Below are 13,288 nucleotides of genomic sequence, written 5' to 3'. Positions count from 1 at the left end.
TCTGTGTAGCCCTGGCTGTCCTGGAACTCACTCTGTAGACCAGGCTGGCCTCGAACTCAGAAATTCACCTGCCTCTGCCTCCTGAGTGCTGGGATTAAAGTGAGTGCCAGGGCTACACAGAGAAACCCTGTCTCAGAAAAAAAAAAAAAAAGCAAAAACCCACCCATCTTCCTATCCCTTCCGTCTTTGTAACATCCTCACCAAAAGGAAAAAAATAGGGAAACTGTAGTATATCAAAGTGTGTCACACAGTATACCCTTTTGCCTACCCATCTTTACTTGCAAATGTTCATTGCAATGAGCCATTGGTCTGGTTCAAGGTGTTTGGCTTCTGCTATATTGTGAATACTGGATTCTCATCAGGACCTCTCTTAGATATCTTGGTTTTGTCCTGTGTCATGGAGATCCTGGAGCTTTGGATCTGTAGGATCAGCCTAAAGGCTTTTATTTTTTAAATATAAAAATTTATAGCCCACCGACCAAAGGTAGAGGAGGAAAATGGCTAATAGGACAAGGGGTACATGGACCTGTTTGGAACAGTTTCTTGGGACTATTCCAATCTTCGTTGTCTACAGACAAGTTCACTAGAGAAACATCAAATGCACATCAACCAGTGGCTCAATCCAGAAGAAACCACCAGGCTCTGCCAAATGGCATGAGTCTGCCGAAGCTACAAGAAGCAGCCAGAACACCACCAGAAGTTCTTTGGTACACTTGTCTCTATGAAGCACAACAAGTGAAGATCATGGAAGAAAGCAAGGCGCACCAATGCAATAGCATCATCAGCAAAGACCAGTGTCTGGGAAGCCCAAGGAAGACCAGCAAGGAGAACCAATGCCAGAGTGTTGTCCACTGTCTGTTGGGTTATATTTATACTCTTTCTAAAACATGTGTCCTCTCAAATGCCCACTCCAACAAAATATCATATGCCATTTCACCAGACAGCTTCCAGAAAAATACCACATGTCTGTTCTTAGCAAAACATCCTCCCTCATAAGACAGCTTTAAGAAAAATATCATTGGACACATTTGAGTCTCCAACAAAGACAGAAATTACCACTTCACCAGTCCCTTCATTCTCTCTGGCAGTTCAGAGATGGTGTAGATGTTGGGCTTGGTTAACTCAAAGCCCTGGATCTGGGCCTGGTTGGTGGCTAAGTGGTCAGGCTGCCACTTAGCTGGTATTTATAATTACCTTTCTCTGTTACCCATTCTGTGTTTCCTCCATATTCAGAAAGCACCTTAGTGGGTTTTTCCATTGACTTTAACCACAGTCAGTGTTAACACCAAGAGAGTGTAGTAACTCCAAGAGATGCCCTGAAGGATCTCTCCTGCTCTCCAGACATACTCCTCCTTACCTCTGTCGTGGAGAAGCAACCCAATTTCTTCTTTTTAGTCTGAATCAGTAACCCCTCCTGACACTGTTACTCCTTTCTTAACCTGTTGGTTTAAGGGCATCAGAAGCTCAAAGAGGCCTAAATTCAAAGAGGCCTAGGGGACATCTGAGCTTCCAATGGGATGTTTGTTGTGGCTCTTGGCAAGAATGTTCCCCTCTCTGAAACCAGAATTCCTAGACCAGCAGAATTTAAGGTCATGGGAACAAGAAGCAAACATTTTCCTAGTGGGTCACTAGGCATGATAGTGAGTGGAACTATTCCCTTTTCCACTCCTTGGTTTCTAGACACAGGGATCCTTGCTCTGGGAGATGTACCATATATTGGATGCTGATTCAAAGCATATAGCATCTTCTAGAGAACACCTGCCCCAGCCTTCCAAGGGTGCTGACAATTAATTAGTGTTGTAACTGTTTTCATAAGACCATTACATCTTTCTTTTGAGCCAACTGCTTCAGGATAGTAGGGAACATGGTAAGACTAGTGGATTCTATGATCTTAGGCCCACTGTTCTACTTCGCAGGTATGACATGAGTTCCTTGGTCAGATTCAATACTGTATGAAATACCAAGATGGTGGCTATAGCATTCTGTTAAGTCCACAGATGATAGTTTTGGAAGAAGCATTACGCACAGGAAAGCCAAATTCACAACCAGTATAAGTATTCCATTAGGGACAAAGTGTTATATTTCTATGGAAGATGTGGTTCAATGTAGTCAGTCTGCTACCAGGTTGTTAACTGTTATCTCAGGGTACAGTTCCATATCTGGGCCTCAGTATTGGTTGCAGATCTGGCACTTAGCAGCAGCTATAGCCAGTTCACTCTTGGTGAATGGCAGTCTGTGTTTTCAAGCTCACGTATCATCCCCATCTCTGCCACCATGGCCTCTTTTTTTTATGTGTCCATTGGGTAGTGACAGAGATGGCTAGGAAAAGAGGCTTTATCCACTTGATTATTGAGCTCCTCCAGCTGAAGTCAACTTTTGATGAGTATTTACATGGGGCACCAAGTATCTTCACATTCTTCACCCATTTGGAGAAATCTGTCTACATACTTAGTCCCCAGATGTTTTTCTTACTAATCTTTTAATCATGGTTTTTCCAAGTCCCTGACTGTTCAACCAATTCAATGTCTACAAACCATGAATCAGTGAACAATCACACATCTGACCATTTCTCCTGTTCAAAACACCATGTGTACTGCCTGAAGTTCTGCCTTAGTGAAGATTTCCTTTCACTGGTGACTTTCAGGGTTGTTCCAGAAGTTGTCATGCTGCAACTGTCCACTTCTGGTTGGTGCTTGCACAATATGCAGAACATCAGTAAAGTAGGCCCTAGTCTTTTCTTCTCTTAGTCAGTTAGTCATATGAGGCTATATATACATGTATGTTTGGGAGCAGGTGGCATTGTAACAGGGATAGAAACCTTAGGCATTTGAACAACTTCTTGGGTAACTTGTTTGTGCTTTCAGGACCTGCTCAGGCCTGATCATATGTATACCGCTTCTGTTGGATAATGGATTGCTACTGTGCATGTTCTATTTCATGGTATGGTCAGTAAGATAATACCTAGCTCATGATGGGCAGCTTGGGTAGTATTGTAACTTGGTGTCACATTGTCAAATGTTCGATTTCCACTAAAGCCCAAGCAGTCCAAGAGCTCTCAAAGAGAGGATACTTGTCTTTCAGATGATGGTAGACCCTTGCTCCAAAGTGTCTTCTGTGATTCATCTATAGAGGCCTGCCAATTTTCCAAACAGCATCCCTATTTGCCACTGACACCTCAAAGTATCATCAGCTCTGCTAGATCATATGGTCCAAATGGTAGTGTAGTCTGCGCACAGCGGCCTGGACCTGTTAAAGAGCCTTTTCCTGTTCCAGGCCCCACTCAAAGCTAGCAGTTTTCTGAGTCACTTGGTATATAGGCTGGACTAACACACTAGTGTCTCCAGAATTCATATAGGCTCACTAAACATTGTGCTTCTTTCTTGGTGGTGGAAGGGGCCAGATACAATAACTTATTCTTCATCTTAGAATATCTCTTTATGTCCCATAAGAGTGGACTCCTAAGTATTTCACTGAGGTAGAAGGCCTTTGAATTTTGGCTGGATTTATTTCCCATTCTTTGATTCACATGTGTTAGCAACAAGTCCAAAGTGGTTGCTACTTCCTGCTCATTTGGTCCAGTCAGCATAATGTTGCCAATTTAGTGAACCATATGATACTCTGCAAAAGAGACAGACGATTAAGATCCCTTAGAAGTAAGTTATGACTCAGGGCTGGAGAGGTGATAGATTCCCTCAAGGAAAACTGTAAAGGTATACTGCTGGCCTTGCCAACTGAAAGCTGATTGCTTCTGGTGGGCCTTATGGACAGACAGGTACTGAGAAAGTTAATTGTTAGATCAATAGCTGTATGCCATATACCAGGAATTTGTTAATCTGCTCAAATAAGGACGTTGGTACAGCAGCACAATCAGAGTTACTACCTGATGTAGTTTTAGATAGTCAACTGTCATTCTTCATGTCTGCCTGTCTTCTGCACTGGCCAGATAGGAGAGTTAGAGGGAATTGTGGTGGGAACCACTACTTCTGTTTCTTTTCAAGTCCTTGATGGTGGTACTAATTTCTGCAGTTCTTCCAGGGATATGATACTGTTTTTGATTAGCTGTTCTCTCTGGCAGAGGCAACTCTAAAAGACTTCCATTTACCCTTTCTAACCACAATAGCCCTCACTACATAGGTCAGGGAACCAGTGTGGGCATCCTGCCAACATCTAAGAATATCTATTTCAATTATACATCTGGGACTGGGGAAATAACCAAAGGATGAGTTCAGGGGATGTACTGTACCTACTGTGAGTCGGACTTCAGCCAAAACTCCATTAATCACCTGACCTTCATAGGGCCCCACTTAATTGGAAGGCTATAATGCTTCTTGGGGTCTCTTGGAACCAGTGTCAATTCATAACCAGTATCCAATAGATCCTGGGAAGTCTGATTGTTTCCTTTCCTCCAGTGTACAGTTAACCTTGTAAAAGGCTGTAGGGCCCTCTGGGAGAGGACTTGAGAACAGTTAAGAGTGAAACTTTTGGGTATTTTATCAAGGTCTTTCTTCAGGGGAACCTGGCAGTCCCCTCATTCAAGGCGTTCTGGTTTGGCAAACTGGCTCAAGTCTAGAAATTGGCTTATGGGCTGATTTCCTTTTGCCATGATCCAATTATAGGCTTTATTAGTTATTAGAGAATTTTTCTGCTTACATAGATCAAACAAAAATACAATAGGTTTCCTAAAATGTTTCATGCCTGGACATAATATGATTGATTAGCCAGTACCAAAGGTCCATACGAATCATACCACCATAAAAATCAGATTTTCTGTGTTACCTATTAAAAGTTAGGTCATTATGGACATAGTTTTATCTGTGCTACCCAAACCATAACTACAGTCACATTGTCTTTGTTGATTCAGTGCTGCTACTTGGCCCCATGCTACCTCAGGGCCCAATTAGACCCACTGAATTAAATTCATTCAACTGAACAGCAGTGCTTCAGACCCTAGGTCTGACACAAGGAAAAGGGCTACAACAAAGCTCTTCAAATGGGCTGGTACCCCTCACCATTTTTGGTCTTACAGGACTGGTGAAGGTCATGTCTTCTGGGACTTCCCAGGAGGATTAGGTGTCACACAGCATACTCTTGAGAATCTGAGGGTTCAGTGTTCTCAGCTTCAATAGGGTCCTCCTACATATCTGCATATCAAGTATAGGATCCTATTCTTTACCAGTAATGCCCTTAATTTTAACACCCTCTGAGGCTGGGATTTGAATTTTATTTGTAATTTATTCAGTCTTATAATGGGGGCTTTGGTTTGATTTTTCTGTAACTTGAGCTCTATGGCTGCTAGAGAGAAGATCTCTTCCAGGGCATACTTAGAAACCTTTGTCAGTGGTTCTCAACCTTCCTAAAACTGCAGCTCTTAATATACTTCCTCATGTTGTGGTAAACCCTAACTATAAAATTATTGCATTGCTAAGTCATAAGTGTAATTGTGCTGCTGTTATGAATTGTAATGTAAATATCTGATATGGTATGTATCTGATATGTGACCCCCCCCCCCAAAGGAGTTACGATCCACAGGCTGAAAGCTACTGCTTTAGACTAAACCTACAGTTGGTCAGTTTTATTTTTATTGTTGAGTTCATTGGTGAATTCACTAAATTCTGAGATGATAGAAGTTGATTAATTTTATCGTGAAGCTCATTCTTTCCCATTGTCAGTTTATCTAGTGATGCTAAGGTCAACTGACCAGTGTCATCCTTTTCCTTATTTTTCCACAAAATTGTCCAAAGTTTTATATACAGAGTCACCAAATCCATTGCCTCTCACATTTGGTGAATCAGGATAATCAAATGTATTTGTCTCCTTAATTTGTAAAATAGTACACATAATGGGCTTTCATCATTCAGGACTCTCTGAGCTTACATGAAAGGCTTCAGTAACTAGTATTGACAAAGTGAGATGCCTATTTTAGAAAGATACTTAAAGTTTCATCCTTATATTTTTGTTGCTCTAGAACCACTTCTGGTACCAAAATCTGTCAGAGTTCTCTAGAACTCGATGGATGGATGAATGGATGGATGGTTACATCCATCCAGGAGATTTATTAGAATGTTTTCCAGGCTGTGGTCCAGCTATTCCAACAATGGCTATCTACAAATGGAAGGTACAAGAATCTAGAAGTTGTTAAGTCATTGAAGCCTGATGTTTTAGCTGGTCATTAGTGTACGCCTGAATCCCGAAGAAGTATGCTCTGATGCCAGTGAAGGACTCAAGATCCAGGGCAAGCAGGCAGAGAACACGTTTCCTTCTTCCATGTCCTTTATATAGGCTGGTCTCAATAGAAAATTCCCTGCCAGCCAAGGCTACACAGAGAGACTCTATCTCAAAGCAAAAAACAACAAAAATACTCCCCTCCCTCAGCATGCATACACACACACACACACACACACACACACACACACACACACACAGAGAAATGCTTGTACATTTCTGCTAGGAAGAAGTGTAAGAGTGATATTAGATGAAAGTGAAATCCAAGATAATTTCCTTTTGTTACAAGGGAGACTCCAGTATGCAATGGCTTTTTGACATAAATGTATAATATCAAAAATGGAAGCAGTTTATAATCTGGAATAGACTACTGTTTATTCCCTAGGTTTCATTAAATACTTGCCTGAAGATGTTAGGCCCATTTTTGTTTTTATTTCTGACCCTCTTGTTTGAGAGATACTTTTTCTCAAGAATGTCCCCTTCAGTCTTCTTCCTCTGCCCTTCCAACTGGTTATCAAGCCATGTTTGCTGTTGAGCTTCCTCAATACATGCTGCTTAACTCATTCCTTTTTTTTCCTTCTTGCTTCACCAGAAAGCGGTCTTGAATTTAAATATGTATATTGCCCTTACCATAAGGCCTAGCTAATTAAAAACTTGGACTTTGTTTTCCCTTTCTTTCCTTAAGTCCTGAAGAAAAATTAAGGTAGTCTTGGAAGTAATCTTCAGCTTCCCTTTGAGGTTGACGATAGCTGATGTCTCCTCTTCACTCTCTCCTGGGCTGGTGGCCTCCCTGGGTTGAGAGTAGCTGATGCCTTTCACTCACATTCTCTTCCCGGGCTATGGCTTTCTGCTTCTTCTTTGTTCTCATATGGAGAAATAGGAAATAGGAGTATGTTTGAAAATAATGACAGTTCATGGTGTCTGAGTATGAACTAACTGAATGAGCCAGTGAGTATTCAAGAATGTATGATCGATCACACCACCCAGTACAGTAGCTGGTGTGATATAACTCCCGTGGACTTTTTTGCAGCTGGGTTTAACTGCCTTCATGCTAAGGGTCATTCAGAGGTGGAGTGGCTGTTACTATTGTCCTTTGGGATGTCCTGCCTAAAATGGGGAATATTTACCTCATAAGGTAGTAGAGAATTTTAAAGTCAACTTTGGTAAAGTCTCTAACATGGTGCTTGGCACATAGTAGGGTGTGTTAATTTTTCTCCCTTCCCTGCAGGCCATTCCCCTGCTCTCCCTCTACGATTTTCCATAACACAGTTTTTACTTGGAACCAGTCAGTCTTCTGCCAAGAGCCTCAGTTTGGTTGTGCACTCCTACAACTACTATTTTTGGCTTGGCTTCCTCTCCAGCCACACAGTTGCCTATTGTACCAGCTAGTTGGTGTAAGTCCCCGACCTCAGAGGAAGCTGGCTACTTACCATTTAGCTGTGTTTTCTGACAGTGTGCCATCCTTGGTAACTTGTTTTTCTTTACCACTGTTGAATTATCTGTAATAATGTCTTGTGTGATCCTGAAATTGGAGTTAGAATTAGAAATTTAAGTTGCTAAAGTAGGCCTCCTAGAGGTATAACTGAGCAGGCAAAAATGCTCTGGTGACTCTTGAGGTCAACAACAGCTTTTGCACTGTTTTGAGCGATATAAGTATTTAAAGAGTTGAGAGCGAAACACGTTCAAAGGAAGTAAAGTTGCTAAGTAACTGGGAGTTTTGTATAATTTTCTGTAAGTCAACACATAGCATTCCTAACTTGTTTTACCTGCAAATGCTGTGGCATTTCAGTATCATTTCACGAGTGAGGACGGTATGGTTGTAGCATGGCTAGAGACTGTGTGGGGTAGGATCCAGAGGTGCTGCAGAGAGCTCAGCTTCATTCTCCACATAGGTGTCCTCAGAGCTTGGAAGGAACTGAACTTTCTGCCACAAACATAATCTGTTGACACCACAAACATATGTTTTAAGACACTGCTGAATATTGTTTTGAGGTAGAAAGGTAAAAATCCTACCGTTCACCTCAGCTGCTCTTCCCCTTACAGAGCTTGTGTTTTATCCCTTGGTGACTTGTGGATGACTCAGAACTTTAAAGTGGTGGGTATCAGAAATGGGGAGGAGATGTTAGACAGGGGGTGTCATTTGTGCTATAGCCCGTGCCTTCCTGTTTTCTGTGCTTCTGTGAGTTTCCAGCTTACATTAGTATAGCCAGAAAGTTTTCTGCAAATCAGTTATCCCCTTAACTAGTAGTTGAAAAGAATATTTTCTGTCTGACTTACACATGACCTTGGATTCATGTGCTAACACAGGTAAGTCAGGGTTGGAGAACCAGTCTGTCTCTCTAAGCTATAAAGACAGCTTCTATGTAGAATTAATTTATTCCCACCAAATATAAAACAAAAGTTAATAACTTTTTTTAAGAAATGAAAATTGTTTTATATTTAAGATTATTGGATAATATGTGATGCTTTATTGAGTAATTAAAATCATTTCATACTTAAATTTACCTAGTCAGGTTGAAGGGAAGGAAGATGTGCTAGGGATAGAGTGAGGAGAATTGTTGGTGATACCCCTGTGACCTTACTGGGTGTGGTCACATTCCACATAGCAGATACTATAGGCTCTATAGTGAATCTTTCCCGTGAGCTTCTGAGAGCAAGAACTAAAGCACAGTAAATTGAGGAAGTTCTTGGATGTTACAATTAGACTTCGTTTTTAGTCCTACCTTCTGAGTTTACTTCTTACTAGGAAGATTTAATTTCTGGCCCCTGGTCCCGTTTGTGGATTGTGATGTTAAAATTGTATCATAAGGTGATTACAAGAACTACTTAGGGTTATGAATATCTGCAGTTACTTAGCGTGGTGATTGGAACACAGCATGTGATCAATAAATGTTAGTTTCTGTAGTTATTGGATTAGCAAATGGGGGGATGAGGATCTGTGAGTGACGCCGGTTAGGAAAGAGGACATTAATAAGCCATTCACACCTTATTTACTTGACTTTGAGCTTTTGGTATTGTTATTTTTCCTTTGCCTTTTTGGAAAACACATAAGTAGACATCACTATCTTAGTTCTTTGGAACTACTTTGTCTGTCACTTTCACTTCTGTTAGGAAGGAGTCATCTTTGTGTGCAGTGTGCACTGTGATGGTCAGAGTTCCCGAGCAGCTATGTAGAACTGAAGGCTCTAAACATGAGGTACACATGAGTACACATGTAGGCTTATGTAGCCTGTGTGCGAGTAATCTCACCTCATCCAGTCCCACTCTTGCTGACTTGAAAACACCCTACATAAATCTCAGACACTGACTCTGTATATCGTGTGTACAAATGTGACTGCCATGAGTTCAATTTATTTTGTTCTATTTTTATTAGTTAAAGATCATCAGTACATATCTGAGGTATTTTTGAGACAGCCATGGAGGCTTGACATTTGAGAATAGAACTCTTTTAAGCTGGATTCCTCACCAGGATAGAAAGCAATGTGGTTATTAGGGCACGGATTTTTACCATATTAGAATCGAAATTGCAAAAATGTTAACAATTTTTAACCAACATTTTTTTGTTTAAGTCACTGTGGTAAGAAGGCATTATGTCACAGTGTAATTAGCAGTTTTTTCCTCTGTGATACAGGAAGAATAGTGTGCTGTGAAGTCTGATAGAGTGCCTCAGTTGTGAGACAGAATTCCTGTGAGATTATAGTTGGGTAGTCTGTCTTGCCTTGGGCTAACAGTTTCAGGAAGGAGAGATTACAGGAGTGACCAAGGCTACAGCAATTTCCTCAATCAAGCCTCATAGCCCACAGCTACCTTTGCTCCCTGGCAGGCCCCTCAGTTTCTTCCTCTAGAGAGAAGTTGTTCCTCGATATATGCATTAATAAACACAGTTCTGTCTGTTGGTGGAGGTCAAATTCTGTCTCTTTTTGATGCCCCAGAAATTTAACATTAAATCATTATTATGATAAATAATACAAAATGAATTTTAAGGGATAGAAGGTGTGTTATAGAGATGAAGTATCATGGCAGTGGGTCAGAGCAGTGAGCAGAATCAGACTTGCTGTGTATACTCCATGTATGATCTTGAGCAAACTCCTTGTCCTTTCTTTACTGTAGGTTTTTCATTGCAAAGTGGGGTAAGTGCCTTCAACTAGAGTCATAATAACTATGATAAAACATTTACTGTGCTTAATGTAGCGCCTTACATGTGAACAGTTAGATTTTATAAAGCTGATTAAAATGTTTTTGCGATTGAAACTCATCTGTTACTCTTAATCCATTATTTGATAATATATAAAATATGACATTTTTAAAAAGCAAGAGAAAAGATAAGGTTTAGATATACCATAGTGATATCTGCCTGTTATCTTAGCATTCATAGCATCTTTTAGGCTGAGGCAGGAGAATTGTGAATTTGAGGACAATCCTGGTCTACAGATTAAATTCAATAACAGGACCTCATCTCACCAAACAAAGAAATAAGGTCAATGCAATTCATAATCTTAGGACACATTTGGTATATATAATATATTCTAATCTATGTGCTTGAGTGATCAGAATTAAAAATAAACTCAAGTGTTTAGAGAAAACGTGCTGCAGATCAGATTTCTGAGGCTAATATGAATATAGTTTTTGATTTTAACTGTTAATGGTAAGTATGAGAAAGGCTGGAGGGGATTAAAAGCTTACAAAAGATGGAGAATGTCTAAGGAGACACCTTAGAGAAAAGATGATTCTTTTTGGATTTTATGAACCTTTGCATCATAAAAATTATATTCAGAGTTACAGCATCTGTTCACAGTATGATGACAACCATAGCTTGATCTTTTGGGATCAAAGGTTGATCTTTTGATTTGTAAGAGGAAGTTTTTACTTATTTGTGTTCTGTTTTAGTGTTCAGTCACCAGTGACTTGGATTTTCCAGCACAAGTCATCCCGTTAAAGACCCTGAATGCAGTCGCCTCGGTGCCTATAATGTATTCTTGGTCGCCTTTACAACAGAATTTTATGGTATGTAAGTAATGTAGCCTTTGCTTGTTCTGCTCTCAAATGTCAGCCTCCATGGCTGTCTCAAAAACACCTCAGATATGTGCTGATGATCTTTAACTAATAAAAATAGAACAGAATAAATTGAACCCATAGCAGTCACATATGTATACTCTGAACCTGAACATTATATATGCTAAACTCTACATTTCCCCTTTATTACTCACACTTTGCTTTTGTCTCAATATTTGTTTGTTTCTTTCTTTAAATTTCTGATAACAAACTCAAAATTTGTTGACTAGTGATGTTTTGAAATCATTTAATCTTCCTATTTCTTAGTTGCCTGATGGCCACCTGTGTGTTTCATGGCTTTTTCCAGTGTGTCCTTTCCTGTTGATTGTTATCATAGTCTGATCTGAGGCTTGTACTACTTGAAATGTTGTCTTTGTCTTCCAGCGAGTCTTTGCCATTATGTTCTGTTTTTCAGAGTTAACGTCCTAAAACTTTTCTAAAGCATTTAACCAATGCCTTGTTCAAGGGCTTTTTCGATTAAGCCTGCCCTAACTTAGGTTTTGGACACATGCTTCAGGACCGTCTAGTCTTTTGTATCGTTACTGTCATGTACTTGGCTGTATAGTTTTCTTCCTTAGATGATTGGTTTTTGTCCTTTGTGTTCTCAGATATTCTAGTCTCTCTACATTTTCTTTGATTGGCCTTTCCCAGCTGGTTGTCACGCTTTGATGTAGATTTGCTTGTCTTGTTCACTAGCATAATCAGCTTTGATGTATGACTTGTTCACCAAATTACTGAAATAGTTTCTGTTGCTGTAGAGTATTTTGATTTTACAAGTATAAATCCTTTTGGCATAGAATGACAAGACCATTGATAGTCTTTTATATTAGTATCAGTTTTTTCCCCCCTTGCTGTGATAAATCACCAAGACCAAGGCAATTTATAGAAGGAAGAGTTTATTTGGGCTTATGGTTCCAGGGGGATAAGAATTACCATGGCAGCCAGAGGCGTGGTGGCTGGAGGAGCATGAAGCTAAGAATCCCATCGTAACTGAATCACTAAACAGAGTGGGGAGTTGGGGATGCTGACTGGAAGTGGAGTGAGCCATGGAATCTTAAAACGTTATCCAGTGACACACTTCCTCAAGCAAGGTTGTACTTGCTAAACCTTCTAAACAGTGCTACCAACTAGGAACCAAGTGTTCAAATACAGAAACCTAGGGAGGGCGTTTCTCATTCAGATCTCCAGAGTATCCCTAGATTTTTATTGTATTGAATATTTTAATTATTAGATCACCAAATAAAGTTTTTAAAAACTCTTTGTTGATGAGTATTTGTAGTTTATTTGGATAAGCCACATATCATCAGTTCTATTAAGGTACCTTCCAATTTAGTATCTGCAATCAGAGTGTCTTAAACTTGAGGTCTCATGTAACCTGCAGCAGTTTTCTTTCTTAGATTAAGTGTAGTTATAGTTTTCTCTACAGATCTGGATAAAGACAAGTACTCATGGAAAATACTGGTTTTAGTTATCTCATTAACTTTTTTTGTGTGGTACCAGGAATTAAACTCAATGCTCAGAATGCTGGGCAAGTGTATCACATTTAAGTCTCACACCGAGGGCTTAAGTTTTAAGTTTTATGTGTATGTGTCCTACGTAATTACACACACACACACACACACACACACACACACACACACACACACACACAAGTATGTATGTATTTGTGTTTATCATGACAAATGTATAGGGGGTCAGCATGTGGGGAGTTAGTTCTCTGCCTACCACATGGGTCCCAGGGATTGAGTTCTGGTTGTCAAGCATGGTCTTTACCTGCTGAGCCATCTCTCGGGCCTTCAAGTTTTAAATAAATGCTTAAAGTCTAGTTTAAAAATTAGAATATATCTGGTTTTAACTTTTCTTTCTTTCTTCCTTTCTTTTTCTCTCTTTTCCCTTCTGTCTGTCTTTCTTCCTTTCTTCCTTTCTTCCTTTCTTTCTTTCTTTCTTTCTTTCTTTCTTTCTTTCTTTCTTTCTTTCTTTCTCTCTCTCTCTCTCTCTCTCTCTCTCTCTCTCT

The 13,288-nt window shown here is 40.0% G+C and overlaps 1 protein-coding gene across 1 annotated transcript in view; it reads left to right on the top strand.

The window, feature by feature from the left end:
* The window catches only part of Ezh2 (enhancer of zeste 2 polycomb repressive complex 2 subunit), a 63,047-nt gene that overhangs the window by 25,774 nt on the left and 23,985 nt on the right, over positions 1–13,288 (top strand). Inside the window, exon 4 of the mRNA XM_029478205.1 lies at positions 11,110–11,226. Within this exon, the coding sequence (XP_029334065.1) occupies positions 11,110–11,226 (117 nt within the window). The remainder of the gene's footprint in view (positions 1–11,109; positions 11,227–13,288) is intronic.

Source organism: Mus caroli, chromosome 6, assembly GCF_900094665.2.
Source record: "Mus caroli chromosome 6, CAROLI_EIJ_v1.1, whole genome shotgun sequence".
Taxonomy (NCBI): Eukaryota; Metazoa; Chordata; class Mammalia; order Rodentia; family Muridae; genus Mus; species Mus caroli.
This window is presented reverse-complemented; position numbering and strand designations above follow the sequence as displayed.